The 16597-nt window shown below is 61.6% G+C and overlaps 7 protein-coding genes across 7 annotated transcripts; 3 read left to right on the forward strand and 4 right to left on the reverse strand.

Annotated features, from left to right (window-relative positions):
* Positions 1 to 1424: 1424 nt before the first annotated feature.
* RHTO_05951 (uncharacterized protein) lies at positions 1425 to 3986 on the forward strand (the record flags this gene model as incomplete). The annotated part of the gene is made up of 7 exons (XM_016419612.1): positions 1425 to 1523; positions 1583 to 1777; positions 1847 to 2186; positions 2244 to 2696; positions 2756 to 2976; positions 3033 to 3143; positions 3204 to 3986. 7 exons carry the CDS (start codon positions 1425 to 1427, stop codon positions 3984 to 3986), a joined length of 2202 nt encoding a protein of 733 aa, XP_016269539.1.
* Positions 3987 to 4466: 480 nt separating this feature from the next.
* On the reverse strand, positions 4467 to 6031 carry RHTO_05952 (uncharacterized protein; the record flags this gene model as incomplete). Its single annotated transcript, XM_016419613.1, has 2 exons — positions 4467 to 5820; positions 5892 to 6031. 2 exons carry the CDS (start codon positions 6029 to 6031, stop codon positions 4467 to 4469), a joined length of 1494 nt encoding a protein of 497 aa, XP_016269540.1.
* Positions 6032 to 7033: 1002 nt separating this feature from the next.
* Positions 7034 to 9118, forward strand: RHTO_05953 (uncharacterized protein; the record flags this gene model as incomplete). Its single annotated transcript, XM_016419614.1, has 3 exons — positions 7034 to 7242; positions 7306 to 8848; positions 8909 to 9118. The coding sequence occupies 3 exons, from the start codon at positions 7034 to 7036 to the stop codon at positions 9116 to 9118; spliced, it is 1962 nt and encodes a 653-aa protein (XP_016269541.1).
* Positions 9119 to 9249: 131 nt separating this feature from the next.
* On the reverse strand, positions 9250 to 10228 carry RHTO_05954 (uncharacterized protein; the record flags this gene model as incomplete). Its single annotated transcript, XM_016419615.1, has 3 exons — positions 9250 to 9570; positions 9652 to 9758; positions 9823 to 10228. 3 exons carry the CDS (start codon positions 10226 to 10228, stop codon positions 9250 to 9252), a joined length of 834 nt encoding a protein of 277 aa, XP_016269542.1.
* A 388-nt stretch (positions 10229 to 10616) lies between these two features.
* RHTO_05955 (uncharacterized protein) lies at positions 10617 to 12449 on the reverse strand (the record flags this gene model as incomplete). Its single annotated transcript, XM_016419616.1, has 4 exons — positions 10617 to 11021; positions 11108 to 11530; positions 11608 to 12003; positions 12078 to 12449. The coding sequence occupies 4 exons, from the start codon at positions 12447 to 12449 to the stop codon at positions 10617 to 10619; spliced, it is 1596 nt and encodes a 531-aa protein (XP_016269543.1).
* A 504-nt stretch (positions 12450 to 12953) lies between these two features.
* Positions 12954 to 13797, reverse strand: RHTO_05956 (NADH:ubiquinone oxidoreductase 21kD subunit; the record flags this gene model as incomplete). The annotated part of the gene is made up of 5 exons (XM_016419617.1): positions 12954 to 12999; positions 13061 to 13098; positions 13234 to 13388; positions 13448 to 13558; positions 13641 to 13797. 5 exons carry the CDS (start codon positions 13795 to 13797, stop codon positions 12954 to 12956), a joined length of 507 nt encoding a protein of 168 aa, XP_016269544.1.
* Positions 13798 to 14084: 287 nt separating this feature from the next.
* On the forward strand, positions 14085 to 16481 carry RHTO_05957 (NAD-dependent deacetylase sirtuin 1; the record flags this gene model as incomplete). Its single annotated transcript, XM_016419618.1, has 8 exons — positions 14085 to 14393; positions 14481 to 14539; positions 14616 to 14721; positions 14785 to 15025; positions 15086 to 15145; positions 15226 to 15514; positions 15623 to 15710; positions 15777 to 16481. The coding sequence occupies 8 exons, from the start codon at positions 14085 to 14087 to the stop codon at positions 16479 to 16481; spliced, it is 1857 nt and encodes a 618-aa protein (XP_016269545.1).
* Positions 16482 to 16597: the final 116 nt, after the last annotated feature.

Consider the following 16597-nt stretch of genomic DNA (forward strand, 5'->3'; position numbering starts at 1 on the left):
ACCCTCTTGCTCCTACTGACCCCAAGAAAGCGGCCAAACCTGTGAGCAGCGGAACAGAGTCAGTTCGAGAGTGAGAGGCAAGGTGAGAAGGCCACCCTCACGGTTCACCTGGAAAGCGAGACCTCTTCCTCCTCAACAGGCAGAATCCACTCCCCAGCACACTTCCCACACTCTCCTGCACTCATTCCACCGCACTTGACCAGTCCCAGCTGGAAAGAAGGAGTTTGCGCTTATGTACTATTACTCCTGCTCCTTTCCAGCCTCTTTCTCCTGCTGACCCGCTCGCGCAATGCTCCCGACAATCTCGCTGCTTGCTAAGCGACGGGTACAGAGCAGTCCGCAGACTCCGCACCATCAAAATTTGTCAAGTTGCGGCTCATCAGTGCCTTCCAGCCGCCAGGACAAGGGGAGGAGGGAGGAAAGGAGGTCGTCCACCCCGCTCTTAGCTTGAAGCCCACTCCTCCTGGTGCTGACATAGAACTCGAGATTAACAACTTCCAAGGGTGTGCCTCACAACACAATGTGCAGGTTGTGAGGGATCAGGCTGAAACCAAACGGTGAGCGGGAGACGTCCCGTGGGAAAGCTTACCTTCAACTCCCCAACCCAACTACTATTGTAACTCAGGCTCTTAGATTGTACCTGCCACTGCGAGAGACATTGGCAACGTGTGGTTCCACCCCAGGATGGAAAGCAACAGCCGCGACTGCAAAAAGGGGTTCATTTCTGCTCTTCGGCAGCAAAAGAGGTACAGCGCGCTCAAGACAGGATTTGAACCTGCGCACGCAAAGCGTAACAGATGCCATTGAACGAAGAGATTCAAGTCTGTCTCCTTAACCACTCGGACACTTGAGCAAAGCTAGGCCTATTTCTAGGCTGTACCGAGCACGCCGGGCAAACAGTGCAGTTATATATGGCCAACCGTGTTTGCCCTGGTCGAATAGCTGTCTTCCGCTGTACCATGCAGTCAAAGCAAAAGGCAGGACCTCGTGTCAGCCAGCGAATGCCGTGTCGACCCTCTGTGTGCACTGCGGCTGGCCTGCTACATGCGAACTTGCATGTAAAGTCAAAAGAAAAGGGAAACCAAATGCTGGGCCTGGGAGCCAGCAAAAGGTGATGACCGCACCCAGGTTTGAACTGAGGACCTTATCCGAACCACTGAATGTTAAGGATACGTGATGACCAACTACACCATGCAGCCCGTTTGTATGGCTTGCTTGTCACGGTGTGCATCTATACAGGCATTACAGCTCTGTGAATCCCCGCGCGTCCTCCAGAGTGCTTCACTGAAGTGGCGAGCGCTCGTCCGTACTTCCATCGCGCCCAGCTTCACTTTCAGCAAGAACGAAGGACGCACCTCGACGACCTCTCGACGACCAACACTCGTTGAACACCTCCGCCTCCCTCCGCCTCGACAACCGCCGCCATGGCCGACAGCCCGCGCAGAAACGCACAGGCGAACCGACAAGCCCGCCGTCAGTCGCCGTATGCGCGGCCAGCGCCACAGCCAGCGCAGTCGACCCCGGTGCGTCTTCATCTCTCGCTCGACACAGCGCTCCAAAGCTGACCTTGCGTGCCACTCAGTCCCGCCTGCGCAGCTTGCTGTCTTACGTGTCGCCGTTTCGGTCGGCGCGCAAGGGCAACGAGCGGGAGCCGACGCCGCCGCGCGAGGACGACGCATCTGACGACGAGGCGGCTGTTAAGGACGAAGAAGGTGACTCGGCGGACGAGGCTGCGCACTTTGCTTTGCATGGGAGTGTCCTGCCCCTGGCAGACGCGGTGCGTCGTCCCCGTCAGCCGTGAGAGTTCGCCTCACTCACTCGAACGGCGCCCTTCTCTGTCGAACAGCCCGACCAGCACGCACCAGCCTCTCCTACCCCCGACACGCTCTCTGACCGAACGAGACAGGCCGGCGGCTCGTCAGGAACTCTGTCGGCCTCCAACTCGATGCCCAACTTCGCCGCCCGCTCGCTCGCAACGCCGCGCTTCCCCGGCAACTACAGCCGCTCTCCCAGCTTTGCACACTTTGCAGATGCGCAGTCGGCACGGACAGCGCACAGCGCCGTCGACAGCATCTCGAGCACCGCGACGCACGAGCTCGCGCGATTCTTCCAGGAAAAGGCATCGCGTGGAGACGAGCACTTGACTGCTGTCGAACAGGCTGGCGTCTTGCAGCTCATGCAACGAGGTGCGTGTGCGTGTCGGACAAGCGCGAAGTTACGCAACTGACACTCTGTCTGCACAGCCCAAAACGTTCCGACCGCCTTCACCCCCAACTTCCACTCGACACATGACGCAGCGCCCTCCTTCTCTCCCGGTCTAGCAGCTCCGCAGCAGCGAACCACCACATCGTCTGCACTGCCGAAACGGCGACGGCCCGTCTACGTCGGCGCGGGCTATTCGAGCCGGCGGCGAAAGACCTTGGCAGGGTTGTCAGGCAGCCAGAGCGAGTCGTCGCTTGCCAGCCTCGCTTCGGGCCCTGACGCGACGGATGGGAAGCGCCGACGGACCGAGCGGGACGAGGAGGACGACATCCCTGTTGCCAGCCTCGACGATGTGCTCGCTTCTCCGGCACCTTCGAGTCGAGGCGCGAAAGCGGCTCTTCCGACACAGTCGGCACGTCCTGCCGTTCGCAACGAATCGCGCGCTGCAGCGACGCCTGCCAAGCCGTCGCCGCTGTGGCAGGTCAGCCAGACCGGTGCGCTTGATTCGCCAGCCTGCAATCTCCCCGTATCGCACTGACGCTCGCTCTAGCAGATGCCCCTACCCCCTCCCCGCCTCGCAACACCGCCTCTATCAAGCCATCCACCCGCGCAGCCGACATGATGCTCGACATCATCCGCCAGGAGGACGAGGCGCGCGCACCGCCTGCAAAGGTCGCCATCCCAAAGGGCGCCATCCTCAACCCGTACGACAGCGAGGAGAACTTGCTTTCCGTCACTGGACCGGCGAAGAAGAGCAAACCCGCGCCGAAGAAGGTGAGCACATCTCTTCCTTGTCTGTGTAGACTGCCGCTGATGCCCCGGCTCGACAGGTCGTGAGCCCGAAGCTCAAATCTCCCGCGCCTCAGCCGCGACAGGAGAAGCCGAAGCCTGCGCCTCCTGCGATTTCTCCGCTCGAGCAGCTCGAGCGAACGATGCCTGCCGTGCGTTCAGCTGTCATCATTCAGCAGAGTCTGTGCTGATGCCTCCACTTTGCCGTGCAGGAATACCGCCGCGAGACTTCGAAGCCGTCCAAGCCCGCCAAAGCCGCAGAGCTGCCCAAACCCGCTTCGAAGCCTAAGGAGGTTCCGAAGAAGAAGCCGGCCGAGGTCCTCACGCTGTCCGACTCTGAAGACGAGGACGACGAGGAGGAGAATGCGTCGATGGAGGTTGAGCGGGAGGACGAGGGCGAGGAGGAGGAGGACGAGCTCGAGGAGGAGGAAGAGCAGCAGGAGGAAGAGGAGGAGGAACAGGGGGAGGAACTGCCGCCTCCGCCTTTCGCTGCGCCCAAGTCTTCCAAGACGAAGAAGTCGACGGCCGCGCCTCCCTCAGCCTTCAGGTTCAGCGCGTCGACCGCGTCTGTCACTTCGCCTTTCTCCTTCGGCCAGTCCGCGTCGTCCGCCGCACCTTCGAAGGCGCAGGCCGGATTGACTTCGGCTTCGGCGCAGTCCCCGGCCCAACCCGCGTTCAGTTTCTCCCCCGCCACTCCCGCAGCGAACCCGTTCTCCGCGGCGCCCGCAGCCGGCTCCAGCACCTCACCCTTCACCTTCACTCCCGCGCCATCGGCTGCTTCCGCACCATCCGCTTCCACCGAGCCCTCTACGACCCCTCGAGACCCCAAATCTGCCGCCCTCGCACTCTCGAAACCGGAACTCCCTCTCCTCCAGTTCGGCTTCGACGGCGTCTTCCCCTCGACGGGATCGAAGGAAGAGGACAAGGCTCTGGCGGCGGTTAAGGATATTGTCAGGGGTATGAGTAAGGCAGAGTTGCCGAGTTTTGCGTTCTGAGCGCGGCAGTGAGGGCGGGAGGATGAGGGGGAGGGTTCGGAGGTATTGCGGAAGGGATCTTGCATTGGATACGAGTATTTCACGTCGCTTGCTGAGTATCGCGAGACGGCGCGAGCTCCACGCTCTTTGGCCTGAGGTAGGCGAGGACGCGGGTTGCGAACTGTATCTTCTGTCCTCTCGTTCGTCTCTCCTCGCTCCTCGCCCGTCTCGCCTTTCTCTCTCTGTCGCTCTCGCTCTCGCTTCCTCGTTGCTCTCAGGACGTCGTGCGAACCGGAATATCGAGGAAGGACTTGTGGCGGCACCTCATCGACAGAACAGCGGAATTGCACGGGGTACAGAACGTGGGAACAAGCACAACGACAGATCCGAACGAAACGCGAGACTGAACAACGAGGAAGCGGAAGCGCGTGCGGGCGAAATCGCGAAAAAGGAAGAACGAATCTTGCGAGGAGGGGACGCGCCCCTCCTCACTGCACATTCTCAACTCTCCAACACCGCAGCCCAAACCTCCCTCCCGCCCTCCCAATACCCGACTCCACCCGTCCTCTCCGCTTTCGCGCGTCCCATCGCATAAAGCCTGTATTGTTCCGACCCTAAGATCGAGGTGCGCGTGAAGTGCGAAGGACGCGGGGTGGAGAGGTGGCGCTGAGAGGAGAGGGAGGTGGAAGGGAGGGAGGCGAGTGTGGAGGCGAGCGAGAGGGCGTGACGCAGCCGGAGGAGGGGGAGGGATTGGAAGTGTAGGTGGAAGTGGTCGATGGTTGATGCGTCGGGGGAGGAGTCGGAGGAGTCGGTCGAGTCGCAGGAACAGGAGGGTGAGAGCGAGGGGTGGCAGGAGGAAGAAGAAGAGGAGGGGCGGGTTGCGAAGGTCCCGTCGGTCGAGGGAGAGGGAATGGTGATCCCCAGTCCGGGGGCTTCAGTCGGAACCTCGTACGCGCCAAACTCCTCCCTCTGATCGTCCTCCCTCCCTTCCACCCGCTCTTCCCTAGCCCTCCTCCTCCCACTCCCCTCCTTCTCCCTCAAACTCTTCCGCCTCCTCCTCCGCTCCTCGCCCTCCCCCTCCCCTTCACCCGTTGTCGAAAGCTCGACAATCTCGCAGCGCGGCTTGGTCGGACTCGTCGGCGCCGAACGACTCTTCCCCCCAGTTTTCGTCGTTGATTTTGCGGACGAGCGAGGCGGCGAAGGGGAGAGTTGGAAGCGGAGGGATGGAAGGTCGGACCTCGTCACCGACCTTCGCCTTGTCGAGATCGCGGACGACGACGTCGGAAGGGGAGAAGGTCGAAGCGGGACGTCGAGTATCGGCCCCCTCTCGAAAAGGCGCGGCGAAGGAGTCTTGGGCGGACTCGGGGGTCGATCTTCATCTTCCTCTCCCTCCTTTCCGCTTCTGCTTCTACCCCTCGGAGTCGTCCATTCGAGAAGCAGGTCGTCGTCATCGGAGGACGACGAAGAGGTGATCCAGGGGATATGTTCCCATCCCTCGGGCAACCTCGTCCTTTGCCTTCCCTTCTCGCTTCTTCTGACACCCTCCTGCTTCGTCCCCGTCCTCGTCCTCCAAGCCATCACTTCCCTGTCCCTAGTCCAGGAGCCGGAAGAAGAAGGCGGGGAAAGCGACCGCGCCCTCCTCCCCCTCCTCCCCTTCACGTCCTTCGACACACGCGGGAGGGCAGAGGAGTCGAGTGCGTACTCGAGGAATGCGGTTGGCGATTTTGTGGAGGATGAGAAGAAGGGCGAGTGAGAGGAGGAGGCGAGGAAGGGAGAGGGAGAATCCGAGGGGGGCGTGAGGGGTTCGTCGGGCGTGTCGAGGGAGGAGGAAGATGAGCTGCTGGTGGAAGAGGAGCTACTGCTACACAATCCACATCGTCAGCTCAAACTGCTCGAGGCAAGAGAGCACACCGTGGGAGAACTCACGATTCCCTCTTCTCCACCAGGCCCGGCCTCGACGCCGAGCGCCGTTTCTTCCTCACTGCCCCTCTCCCCGCGGAAGACGAGGGAGAGAACGAGAGCGGGGTGGACCAGGCGAGTGGGAGGGGGGAGGAGAGGACGGACATTCTCCAGTCTTTCTTTCGCTGTGGAATGGGTAGGAGAGGGTGAAGGCTGAGATAGATGCAAAGAAGGAGAAGAGAGGAGGGCTGTCGTCAGCCAGTCAGCCTTCTTCTGTGCGCGGATTCAGTGCAGAGCGAGGGAGGAACTGCGAAGGCTCACCTGTCGTCGTCGCGGTCGTCGTCGCTAGCTAGTCGTCAACGCTCGCTGCGTAAGAGACAGAGTGTCAACGAAGCATTCAGAGGAAGAGGGAGGCGAGGCCAGCAATACTCACGCACACCAGGATCCGCAGCGTCGCCCGCCTCTCGCGTCCCTCAAGCACTTCCCGCGTTCCCGCTGAATCGGATCGCACGACTCAAAGTGCTCTACTGTACTCGCAATGACGCGCGCACAGGCGAGCCGAAGAGTCGGGGGCGAGCGTCTGAGAGGTTGACGTTTCGATGTCACTCGCCGCTGGCTGCGAGAGGTTCGAGGAACACTCGGCGACGGGTTGGCGGGCTGGTGGGCTGCTCTTTGCGCGGGACTGGGAGAGTTCTCGTGTGCGAGTGAGGAGACGCGTCGAGGTGAGAGGGAGTTGATGTGGGGCGGGATCGAAAGAGCGAGGGAGAGCGACGGGGAGGAGGCGAAGGTGCGGTTTGGCGGCGAGTGTGGGTGTGCTCGGGTGTAGTCGACTGCTCTTCTGCTGAGTTGTACGCTGTCCAGCAGTCAGGAGAGGATGGAGGAGAGGGAGGAGCACGCGGATCGAGGAGGAGGAGCGTGAAAGGTGCGCGGCAGTCTATCGCGTGCCATCGAGTGCGCTCGTGTGTATTGGCAGTACTAAGTAGATTGTAATGGTTGTATTGCGCGTGTGCACTACTCCAACGAAGCCGTTCCTCTCGCTCACCCTCGACACCGCCTCGTCCAGCCGTCATCAGTTTCGACCCGCTCACCCTTCGACGCGCTCTCACTCTCTCGCTGAACTGCTCTGGCTGGCACTGGGACTGCACTCGCTCACCTTCAACTCGCCGGGCATGCCCACCCTCGGCACCCTCGCCCTCTCGGCACTCGCAACCGCCCTCTGTGCCCTTCTCATCTCCGTCGCACTCTCGCTCCTCGCACACTCCTCGAGCGCATCTAGCACCCACGAAACTCGACACTGGCAACCATGCACCACACCCGGACCGGTCCTCGCAACCCGCATCGCAAACCTCGACTTGGACGGGCTGACGGTCATTCCAGTGTGCGTTTTCCATTCCCTCTCCTCTCTCACCTTCCAAGCTAATCGAGTCTCGTGAGGTCACAGCACCCGCCTCCCCCGCCTCCGAACCCGCCTCCCCCTCCCCTTCTCTTCCCACACCCTCTCCCTCTCAGCCGACCTCTCCACCTCCGAACTCGTCTTCCGCACGCTCCGCATCCGATCCGCCACCACCCGCACTCACGACCTCGGACGCGAACCAGTGCGCGTAGAAGCCAAGGGAGTGGAGGTGGATGTTTCTGGAAGCGTCGGGGTGAGGGTGACGGTTGGGTTGTCGAGTGGGAAGAGTTGGAGTTGGCGCGCGAGTGGGAGGATGAAGATGGCTTGCGCTGATTCGAGCGCTAGAGTCGTAGCGCAACTTGTCGAGGGGCACCATCCGCGCAAGGGTCCGCATTCGGCCGACGAGGCTCCTCAACCCCGACTGGCATGCCTCGAAGCGCGTTTCTCACCCGGCACACTCTCGACCCTCCTCCTCTCCTCCTTCATCCCCCCTTCATCCCTCTTCTCCCCCCTCTCCCGCCCGCTCGAAGCACTCCTAAACACCCTCCGCAACACCCCTCTCATCCGTCTCCCAACTCAACACCTCGTCACGTTCCTCGTCACCGACCTCGTAGAGGGACACGTCGCGACTGATTTGGTGGGTGATTTGGGTGCGTTTGTGAGCAAGCATGTGAGGGTGGAGGAGTATGCGACGATGGGCAGGGACGAGAGGGAGAGGGTTCTGGGGAGGTTTTTCGCGGGTGAGCGGGTGGGTGAGGGAGGAGTTGGGTTTGAGACGAGCACGTCGACGACCGCGACGACGAAGGAGGCGGTGGGAGGGTCACTGCGCTTCCACACCCTCTTCTACGGCCCGACACACCTCCACTCTCTCCCTCTCTCTTCCGCCTCCTCACCAACCACCAACCCCTCCACAAGCTCCTCCTCGGAAGTCCCCCTCCCCATCTTTGCCCGCCTAAACCAAACCGGCCTCCGATCCGCTCTCTTCTCCTCGCCCCTGATCAACCAACTCACGCGCGGACCGCCCGCCGTCAGTCTGACCTCTTCCTCATTCGAGCGGATCGCTTTAAAGGAGGCGGGAGTCGAGTTGGTCCCGAGCGCGAGGGAATTGCTCGAAGGCTCCCTCACGACCGAAGCGAGGGAACTAGTCTTGCGAGTCACAGGCCTCGAAGCGACTCTCGAACTTGCGTTTCGGGTTGGTGCAGAGTTGAGGAGCGCGCCGGCGTTGGTTAGTGGGTTGAAAGTGCTTGAGGAGAGGGGGACGGCGAGGACGGAGGTTGTGGCGGGTCGGCCTGCTTCGCGCGTTGCGGGCGTGGAGCGCAAGGACGGCGAGGAAGAGGAGCTCGAGGAGGACGAGGACGACGAAGAAGAAGGAATTTCGATCCACCTCCCCCTCCGTTTCTCGCGCCAAGAAGGCCGTGTCATCCTCTCTTCCCAGCACTCCAGCACCTCCTCCTCTTCGAGACGGGACAAGCACAAAGGCGTGAGACTCGAGGGATCGTTTGGGACTGTTGCGCCTCGGGTGCGGTTGGAGAGTCGGTTGGGAAAAGCGTTGGGTGAGAAGGTGGTTAACGCTCTGCTGGACGGGATCAAGGTGCGTCCCTCCCTTCCCTCTCCTTCCTCTGAGAATATACTGATGAGCGTGCGAGAATAGACGCATCTAGCAGCCCTCACCGCCCCGCTCGCATCCTACTTCCTCGCCGACCTAGTCCGCGAACGGATGCAGCGCGCGCTGGACGATGTGTGTGAGAAGGTTGGGACGGAGGGTGGGGTGGTTTGGAGTGTTGCTGCTGCGGCGAAGGAGGGGGAGGGGGAGGGGACGTGGAGCGAGGAGAGGGGAGGAGGGCGAGGTTTGTTGTTGTAAGAGATCTATCGCTTTGCTTTCGCAGACCGAATTGCTGCCTCTGAGCACAAAGAGAAAGGCTTGGTCGCAGCGGACGCTCGAACGCAGCGATAGATACAGCGTCTCCTTTCTCTCCCGCAAGTCTACACCCTCTACGCAACTTGTCCGGGCCACTCACCCTTCTTCTCCATCCCCCTCTCAACCTCAACACACCTAATCGCCTTCCCCTTCCCCTCCTCCTCATCGCCCACAAGCCAGCCCAACTTCTCCCTCTTGTTCATACCCTTCACGACCTCCCAATTCTCCTTCCCATTCGGTCCATACCCCGTGAGTGAGAAAGCGCGGTAAGGAGGGATCGTGCGACGTTTGTGCTTGATTACGAGACGGGAGAGGGCGGTGGAGTAGATTGTTGGGTCGCGGGCGGAGCGGGAGCGAGGGGAGACGGGAGAGCGGAAGGTCGTTTGGATGTAGAGCTGTCCGAGCGAGCGTTTGTGAGTTCGAGAATGGCCAAGTGAAACGTAAAGGGAAGGAGGGGGAGAAAGTGGCGGACTCACCCACTTCTTGTCGTAACCCAGCAGGCGGTTCTCGATCTCGTATTTCGCGCCGAGCGGGATCTCTTTCTTGAAATCGAACGAGGTGCCGCCGAGGGCAAAGGTCATGCCTGTTGCACGCGAACTCGCAAGTCAGCCAGCGGCTCGGAAGCGAAGGAAGAGAGGCGAACGCACCGGGGATCCCGTAGGCGTCGCCGACGAGCTGGATCGCGAAAGGTCCGCGGACATGGTCGAGCGTTGAAGCGTACGAGCTATTCGACAAGTGGAACCCAAACGAGTCGCTCGAGTTGGGCGTGGCGCGGAAGTCCCTCGTCATCGTGAACTCAAACATGTCCTTCCCGACCCTCCAGTTCGGCCACTTCTTGCCTAGTGCGCGTTGTATGCGGAAACGGATGAAGGGCCACATGATTTGCATGTGCCAGACGCCGGGGAGGCCGTCGATGTTGAGGAGGAGGACGGCGAGGAAGAGCCATTTCAGGCTGGGGGGGATGCGGGTCGGGATGTAGCGCAGGTAGGGGAGGAGTGGGACGAGGCGCTCGAGTACCGAAGGGGGGAGTTTGCTGAGCAGGGCGGCAGACATGTCGGCGAGGTGAGCGAGGGGGTTGAATACGGCGTGCTGCTCGTTCTGAATGCGCAGCGACTGAGACGTGATCAGCCTGATCCGCAGCATGCATCTTTAACGAGACAGGCGCACGTACAGGCTGAGTCTCGGGCAACAGTGACTGTTCGTAAGTCGCGACGAGGAGGAAGTGGTAGCGGTCGAGCGGGACACAGCGGGGCGCGCAGGGTTGGCCGGATGCCGTCTACACTCGAAGCAAGAGCAATCCACAGCAGTCACAAGCGTACAAGGGCAACGAGAGCGTTGAACGAGGCGAACTCTCGGTCTCTTCACCGTCCTCCGCCCGAGCATCCTCCCTGTCACCTCGGCGAACCCATCTCGTTGGGGCGAGCAACACCCGCGGGCACGCTCAATAGATGAATTTCGCATTCTGGTACGTCTCTATCAGCGGGTTCGACCCGTCCCCGAGCCGCGTCATGTCCGTCTCGCCCCATTCCTCGAGAAAGTCGCCGTGGTCGACCACTTGCAGCGACCGTCCTGAGGGCCCGAGTCCGGTCGAGTCACCGCCGTAGCGTCGTGAGGAGGGCGACGAGGGCGAGAAGTAGTCGGGTGAGAGGCCAGAGTTGGGCGAGGTTGGCAGAGAGGCGGGAGCGGGCTGGCTCGACGAGGGGGAGAAGGGGGTCGCTTGTGCGGGCGTAGAGGGAGAGCCGAGAGACATGACGAGCCCGTACATCTCGCGCAGCGTGTCAAAGTCAGTCGGGAAGAAGATGTCGAAGAAGCCGGGCTGCACGAGGTAGGTCGTGCACGGGACGGTCTGCGCAAGCGCATGGAAGCAATAATCAGTGCGAATTCCCTCACGAGAGAATAGCAAAGCCGAGGAGCGCTCGAGCGCCTACGCACCTCTCCCGCATACCGCGTCTGCACGACCGGCGCATTCACCCCCTCAATCGCATCCGGCAGACTCGAAAAGTCGCTCATCAACATGCGGTGATTCGGGAACTTGTCCCTCAGGATCTCGAGCAACTCGAGTTGTCTCGTCGGGAGGAACTCGGGCTGAGTCAGGTTCGGCGCGAAAGGCATGGACGCGTACATGGAACGGAGGAGCGGGGAGCGGGCGAGGAGAGGGTTGATGGCGGGTGAGGGGGAGGAGCGGGACCGGACGGAGGGGAGGCGAGAGCGGAGAGAGAGGTAGCGCGCGATGAGGGGGTCGGTGACCGGCTCGAACAGCTCGGTGTAGTCGCCTGTCGAGTCGATCGAGACGACGCATTGCAAGGGCTGGTGCGTGTCGGTCGTGTACCGCACGACATCGTGAGGGAAGTTGTCCTGTATCGATACGCGCCGGCAAATGCCAGGATCAGCTGAGGCCGAACGGAATGCACTGGACGAGCGCATCGACGCACCATGACCTCCATGGCAAGGAAGAAGCACGGCTCGTGCACGACCCTGTCCCACTCAAAGATGCTCTTCCCAATGATCTCGACCTTGCCCTCATGCCCCCTCTGCCTCGCCTTCTCCCTCCCCAGTTCCGCCGCACCCGCATCTCCTCCCTGCGTCCGAGGTCCACCCGCCGCCGCCCTACCCTTCTGCATCCCCTGCAAACGTTCCGAAATCTCGATAATCCTGTACCGCGTGCGGGAGTAGACTTCCGGTTCGTGCGCGGCGAGGTAATCGAGGATGTCGCCCATCAGGGTGCCGTTTCCGGCCCCGATCTCGTAGATTACTAGGTCGTGGTAGGGGAAGAGGTTGAGCTTGTAGGAGGCGCAGAGGAAGCGGGCGAGTGCGCGACCGTACCAGGGCTGTGAGAAGAATAAGCGCCCGCAGCTCGTCAGTCTTGCGAGACTTCGAGCGAGTTGACCGCGCCTCGACGCACCTTGAACAGCTCTGTCGGCGTGTGCCACACCTGCCTTCCCACTCCAGTCCCCACGTTCACGCCCTGCGCGACCTCCTCACCCTCATGTCCGCTTCCCCGCCCTTCAAACACCATATACCGCCTCGCAACCTCATCCTCAAACTCTGCCGTATTCCGAAACGCTCCGAAATCGAACCCCTCTGCTCGTGACGCAGCAGCCAACACGTCCTCCCTAACATTGACCTCCCTCGCCTTTCCCTTCCCCTTCCCCTTCGTCCCTCCTTGCACCTGTCGAATCTTCGCAACATCCGGATCGAAGATCTCCACCTTTGTCGCAAAGTACCCATAATTGGGGTTGTACAACGAGTCATCGATAAAGTCCCGCGCGAGCATGCGCACTCGAGTAGGCGGGTCGCGCAGGCGGACTAGGTCGCGCGCTGTGACGAAACGGTAGGAGGAGGTGGATGGATCGACGGGAGAGGAGTCGAAGGGGTTTGAAGTGCGCAGGTAGTTGTACCGCGGCTCGGTTCGGCGTGAGGTTGGTGTGGGAGGCGGTTTGGGAGATGAGGAGGAGAGGGTGGATGGGGAGGAGTGGAGAGAGCGGTGAGGCGATGGCGTGCGTGTTGCATGGCTCAGCAATCGCTGTGGCGCGCCTCTACGGGCGACGTGAGCGCAAAGCATCGAGACGGAACGGTGTGCAGGAGGGGAAGAGGGCAGAGCAGGCGGTGCAGGGTTGACGGGCGGACATGCTCTGCATGCTCTTGACTGGCTGAAAAAGCTTGTTTGGCACTCTCGCAGGTCTCGCAGAGCAGCGCCGTTGAATCGGAACGCAAGGGAAGGCAGAACGAGGAGCAAAAGTTACAGAACGCCAGCGTGAAAGACCTATTCCTCCGCTTGCTACTCCTCCTTGTACTTGGACTGGTCGGTGCCGTGGTAGGGGTGGCTAAGGGGCGTAAGAAGAGGTTAGCGGGCGAGCGGAGAGGAGGGAGAAAGGCGGGACGCACTGGACAAAGTTGAACCAGGGCATGATCCCGAACCTGATCTGCGTGACGGCGGTCAAGTACGGTCAGCAACAGATATTGGGATGCAGTAAGACTTCAGCAACAGCTTCGGCGAGCCGTCCGTGGAGTCCACCACCCGCAACTCCCGCCGAGAGGAATCTGCGCCGTCAACTCACCTGCGACCACAAGCTGTTCCTGTGCGCGACGCCCTGGATGTACGGAGGCAAGTCGCTCTCGCCGTACAGAGGCTTGCCCTCCTTGGCCAGCTGCGTGAGCTCCTCCTTGTCGCGGACCTGCTCGCGCTCGTTCTCCCTCCAGCCCCAAAGGCGCACTGCGATCGGCCAGGCGGGTCAGCACGAGCTTCGGAAGGAATGGGCGAGACGGGCGCACAGGAAGTGGTCTGGTACGCAAGGAGGAAGCCGCCTGCGAACCCGAGCCAGGTCGCGATCTTGAGTGTGGGCCTCAGGCCGCGAGGGCCGAGCCTGGACGGGTCGGCGAGTTCTGTACACCGGACAAGTTCTACCAGTCAGCCCTGCGAAACATCACGCGCGAGAGAGCGACGAGGAGATGAAGTCGAGCGCACCGAGACCGTAGATGGCGGCGGGGAAAGCAGCAGTGCCCGCGGCCCACAGGGCGTACTCGGACGGCCGCATGTAGCTCATGACGCGATTGAAGTGCGGGTCCGCATCGACGACCGGGTACGGCGTGTCGAGGTCGTTGATGCCGTCGCGAGCAGGCATGGTGGGCGATGGAGAGGACGAAGGCGGGCGCGGGAAAGGCGAGGGTGGGTCAAGTCGGGTCTGTGGAGTGCGCTCGTGCTGCTGGCAGATTCCCCCGAGCGAGTGTGAGCGTGTTCAGCGAGGTTGTCCTGGTTGAGAGTTGCGAGGCGAGAGGGTTGGCAAGGACAGCTCCCTCGCTCTCGTTGCTCGCTCGCTCGTGGCTGGATTGGCTGGGTACATTCAGCTGCTGGCTGGACTCTCTCTCGACCCGCGCTGTCCCCGCTCCGCCCGCTGCCGCAGCCGACGAGATGGATCCCGACTCCTCCGTCGCGCAGCCCCTCACGGCCGCACAGCTCGCACCGCCAGGACCAGCGTTGACGACGTTCCCAACACCAGTGCCCAACTATCAGGACCTGACGGACGAGTCGCCCTCGGAGGACGACGAGCAGGACTGGGATGCACTCGTCTCTGCCGTCGAACGCAACTTCTCCGAACAGCAGATCGACGACATGCACGAATTCCTCAAGGAGCGAGGACTCTTTGCTTTCCTCAAAGAGTACCTCGAGCGGAGGAGCGTCCCGCCGTCGACCCTCCTGCTCGCGTTCGGCGTCATGATTGTGCGTCCAGGTCGTGCGGCAGCCTAGTCTGTCGCTGTTTCTGCTCCACAGCGAGGAACCTGACTGGTCGATTTTCATTGTGCACAGCGTCCAGACCTGCCGATGAACGACCAGCTCCGGATGCTCAAGATCGCCTGTTCGCGAGTGTGCGTTTCGCTTCATCTCTTCCTCGTCCATCTCAGTCTCGTTCTGCATGAGTCGCTACTGACACATACAACACAGCCTGCGCAACCGCGACAAGCTGATGGAGTACAACACACCGCAAGACGTAGTCGACCTGATCCGGAAGAGCAAGCGCATTCTCATTCTCACAGGCGCAGGCGTCTCCGTGCGTCTCAATCCTTCCATATAAGCAGAATCGTGATCAAGCTGACGTTTCTCGCCCCGCCAGACCTCCTGCGGCATCCCCGATTTCCGCTCTCCGACAGGCCTCTACGCCCGACTGCGCGAACAAAACTCCCTCTGGGACCTCGACGACCCGCAAGACATGTTCGACCTCGCCTACTTCAAGCGCAGCCCGAACGTCTTCTACTCGTTCGCGAAGGAGATCTATCCCAGCAATTTCGTGCCGAGCCCGTGTCATCGGTTTGTGCGGTTGTTGGAGATGGAGGGCAAGTTGTTGAGGAACTACAGTACGTTCGATACCACAAGCAGGCGTGGAACCGGAGCTGACGCATCTCGCCCGTCCGCAGCGCAAAACATCGACGGCCTGTTCGAACAAGTCGGCGTCGAGCGCATGCTGAATTGCCACGGTACGTCGCTCCATCACGTCGCCCGTCGCTGCCGCTCCCGAGCCGCAGCTGACATGCTGCCTGGTGTTCCTGATGTACAGGCTCCTTCGCGACCGCCTCCTGCCTGATCTGCCGCCGCCGCTTCCCCGGAACCGCCATCGAGCCGGACGTCTTCTCCTCCCGCGTCCCCCTCTGCCCCTTCTGCACGCCCGAACTCGAAGCCGCCGCCGCAACTCTTGCTCGAGAACGGGAAGAGAGGCCGAAGAAGAAGCGCAAGGTTGGGAGGGAGGAGTGGGAGGGGAGTGAGGGGAGTGAGGAGGAGGATAGCGGAGAGGGGAGGAGCGAGTGGGAGGGGAAGGCGTTGATCAAGCCGGATATCGTCTTCTTTGGGTGCGTCGGCGGTTCCTTCCTTGCGTGTGCGTATCCTCGCGGCGCTCTATGCACGACTTGCGCTCCTTGTAGACGACAGGATCGCTGACGATGATTATGCGAATGTAGGGAGGCACTCTCGGACGATTTCGATCACCGGCTGCTCGAGGACCGGGAAGAAGTTGACCTGCTGATTGTGATGGGGACTTCCCTGCGCGTGTGTCTCGGGCTCTCAATCCTCGTACCTCTTGCACACGCTCACGAGGTACTGCTGCGCCCGCAGGTCTCGCCTGTCGCCCAACTCCCCTCGCACCTCCCTCACTCGATCCCTCAAATCCTCATCAACCGCGATCCAGTCCCGCACCAAAACTTCGACGTCTGCCTCCTCGGTGACGGCGACACCATCGTTCGCTGGTTGTGCGAGGAACTCGATAAGTCGACGGTGCAGGACGAGGCGGGCGAGACGAAGAAGGAGGAGGGAGAGAAGCAGTGGGACCTCGACTCGCGCGTGCCCGTTCATGTTCCCGAACACAAGCTCCCTCCTCCCTCTTCCGACACACCGCTCGACGACCCCGCACCATCCCACCCTTCTCTCCCCGCCACGACCCCCTCAACCAGCTCAATCCATCCCGAACAAGTAGGCCACTCGCACGTCTGGCTCTTCCCCGGCGCGAACCGCGAGTCGAGGTGGGTACAGAGCGTGCGGGTTGCGTATGGGTCGGATCGGGAGAGCGAGGATGGCGAGGAGGAAGGACCGGTCGAATTGCCGGCTAGTTTGGCACCGGGTGTTATCGAGGGAGAGGGGAGCGATGAGTCGGATGACAGCGACCTGGAGGATGAGTCGAGCAGCGGAAAGGAGGAGGGCGGGCTTCCGAATGGCTTGGGAGAGGCGTCGAAGGCGGAGGAGAACGGCGGCACGGCGACTGCCTTTCAGCCCCCGCTTTCTCCGACCGATGTCAAGCCCGAGCAGCATCAGTACACTCAGTAGTAGTACCCTCGTTGTGTTGTTGTACCTCCGCTCTGCTAGTTTGCCAAGTCGCTTGCGTTCTCTCCATCTCTGCTGGCACGTGAGGCGCTGCTTGGACATTCGTCGATTGCATGATG

The sequence above is a fragment of the Rhodotorula toruloides genome, assembly GCF_000320785.1.
Source record: "Rhodotorula toruloides NP11 unplaced genomic scaffold Scaffold39, whole genome shotgun sequence".
In the NCBI taxonomy this organism is placed as follows: domain Eukaryota; kingdom Fungi; phylum Basidiomycota; class Microbotryomycetes; order Sporidiobolales; family Sporidiobolaceae; genus Rhodotorula; species Rhodotorula toruloides.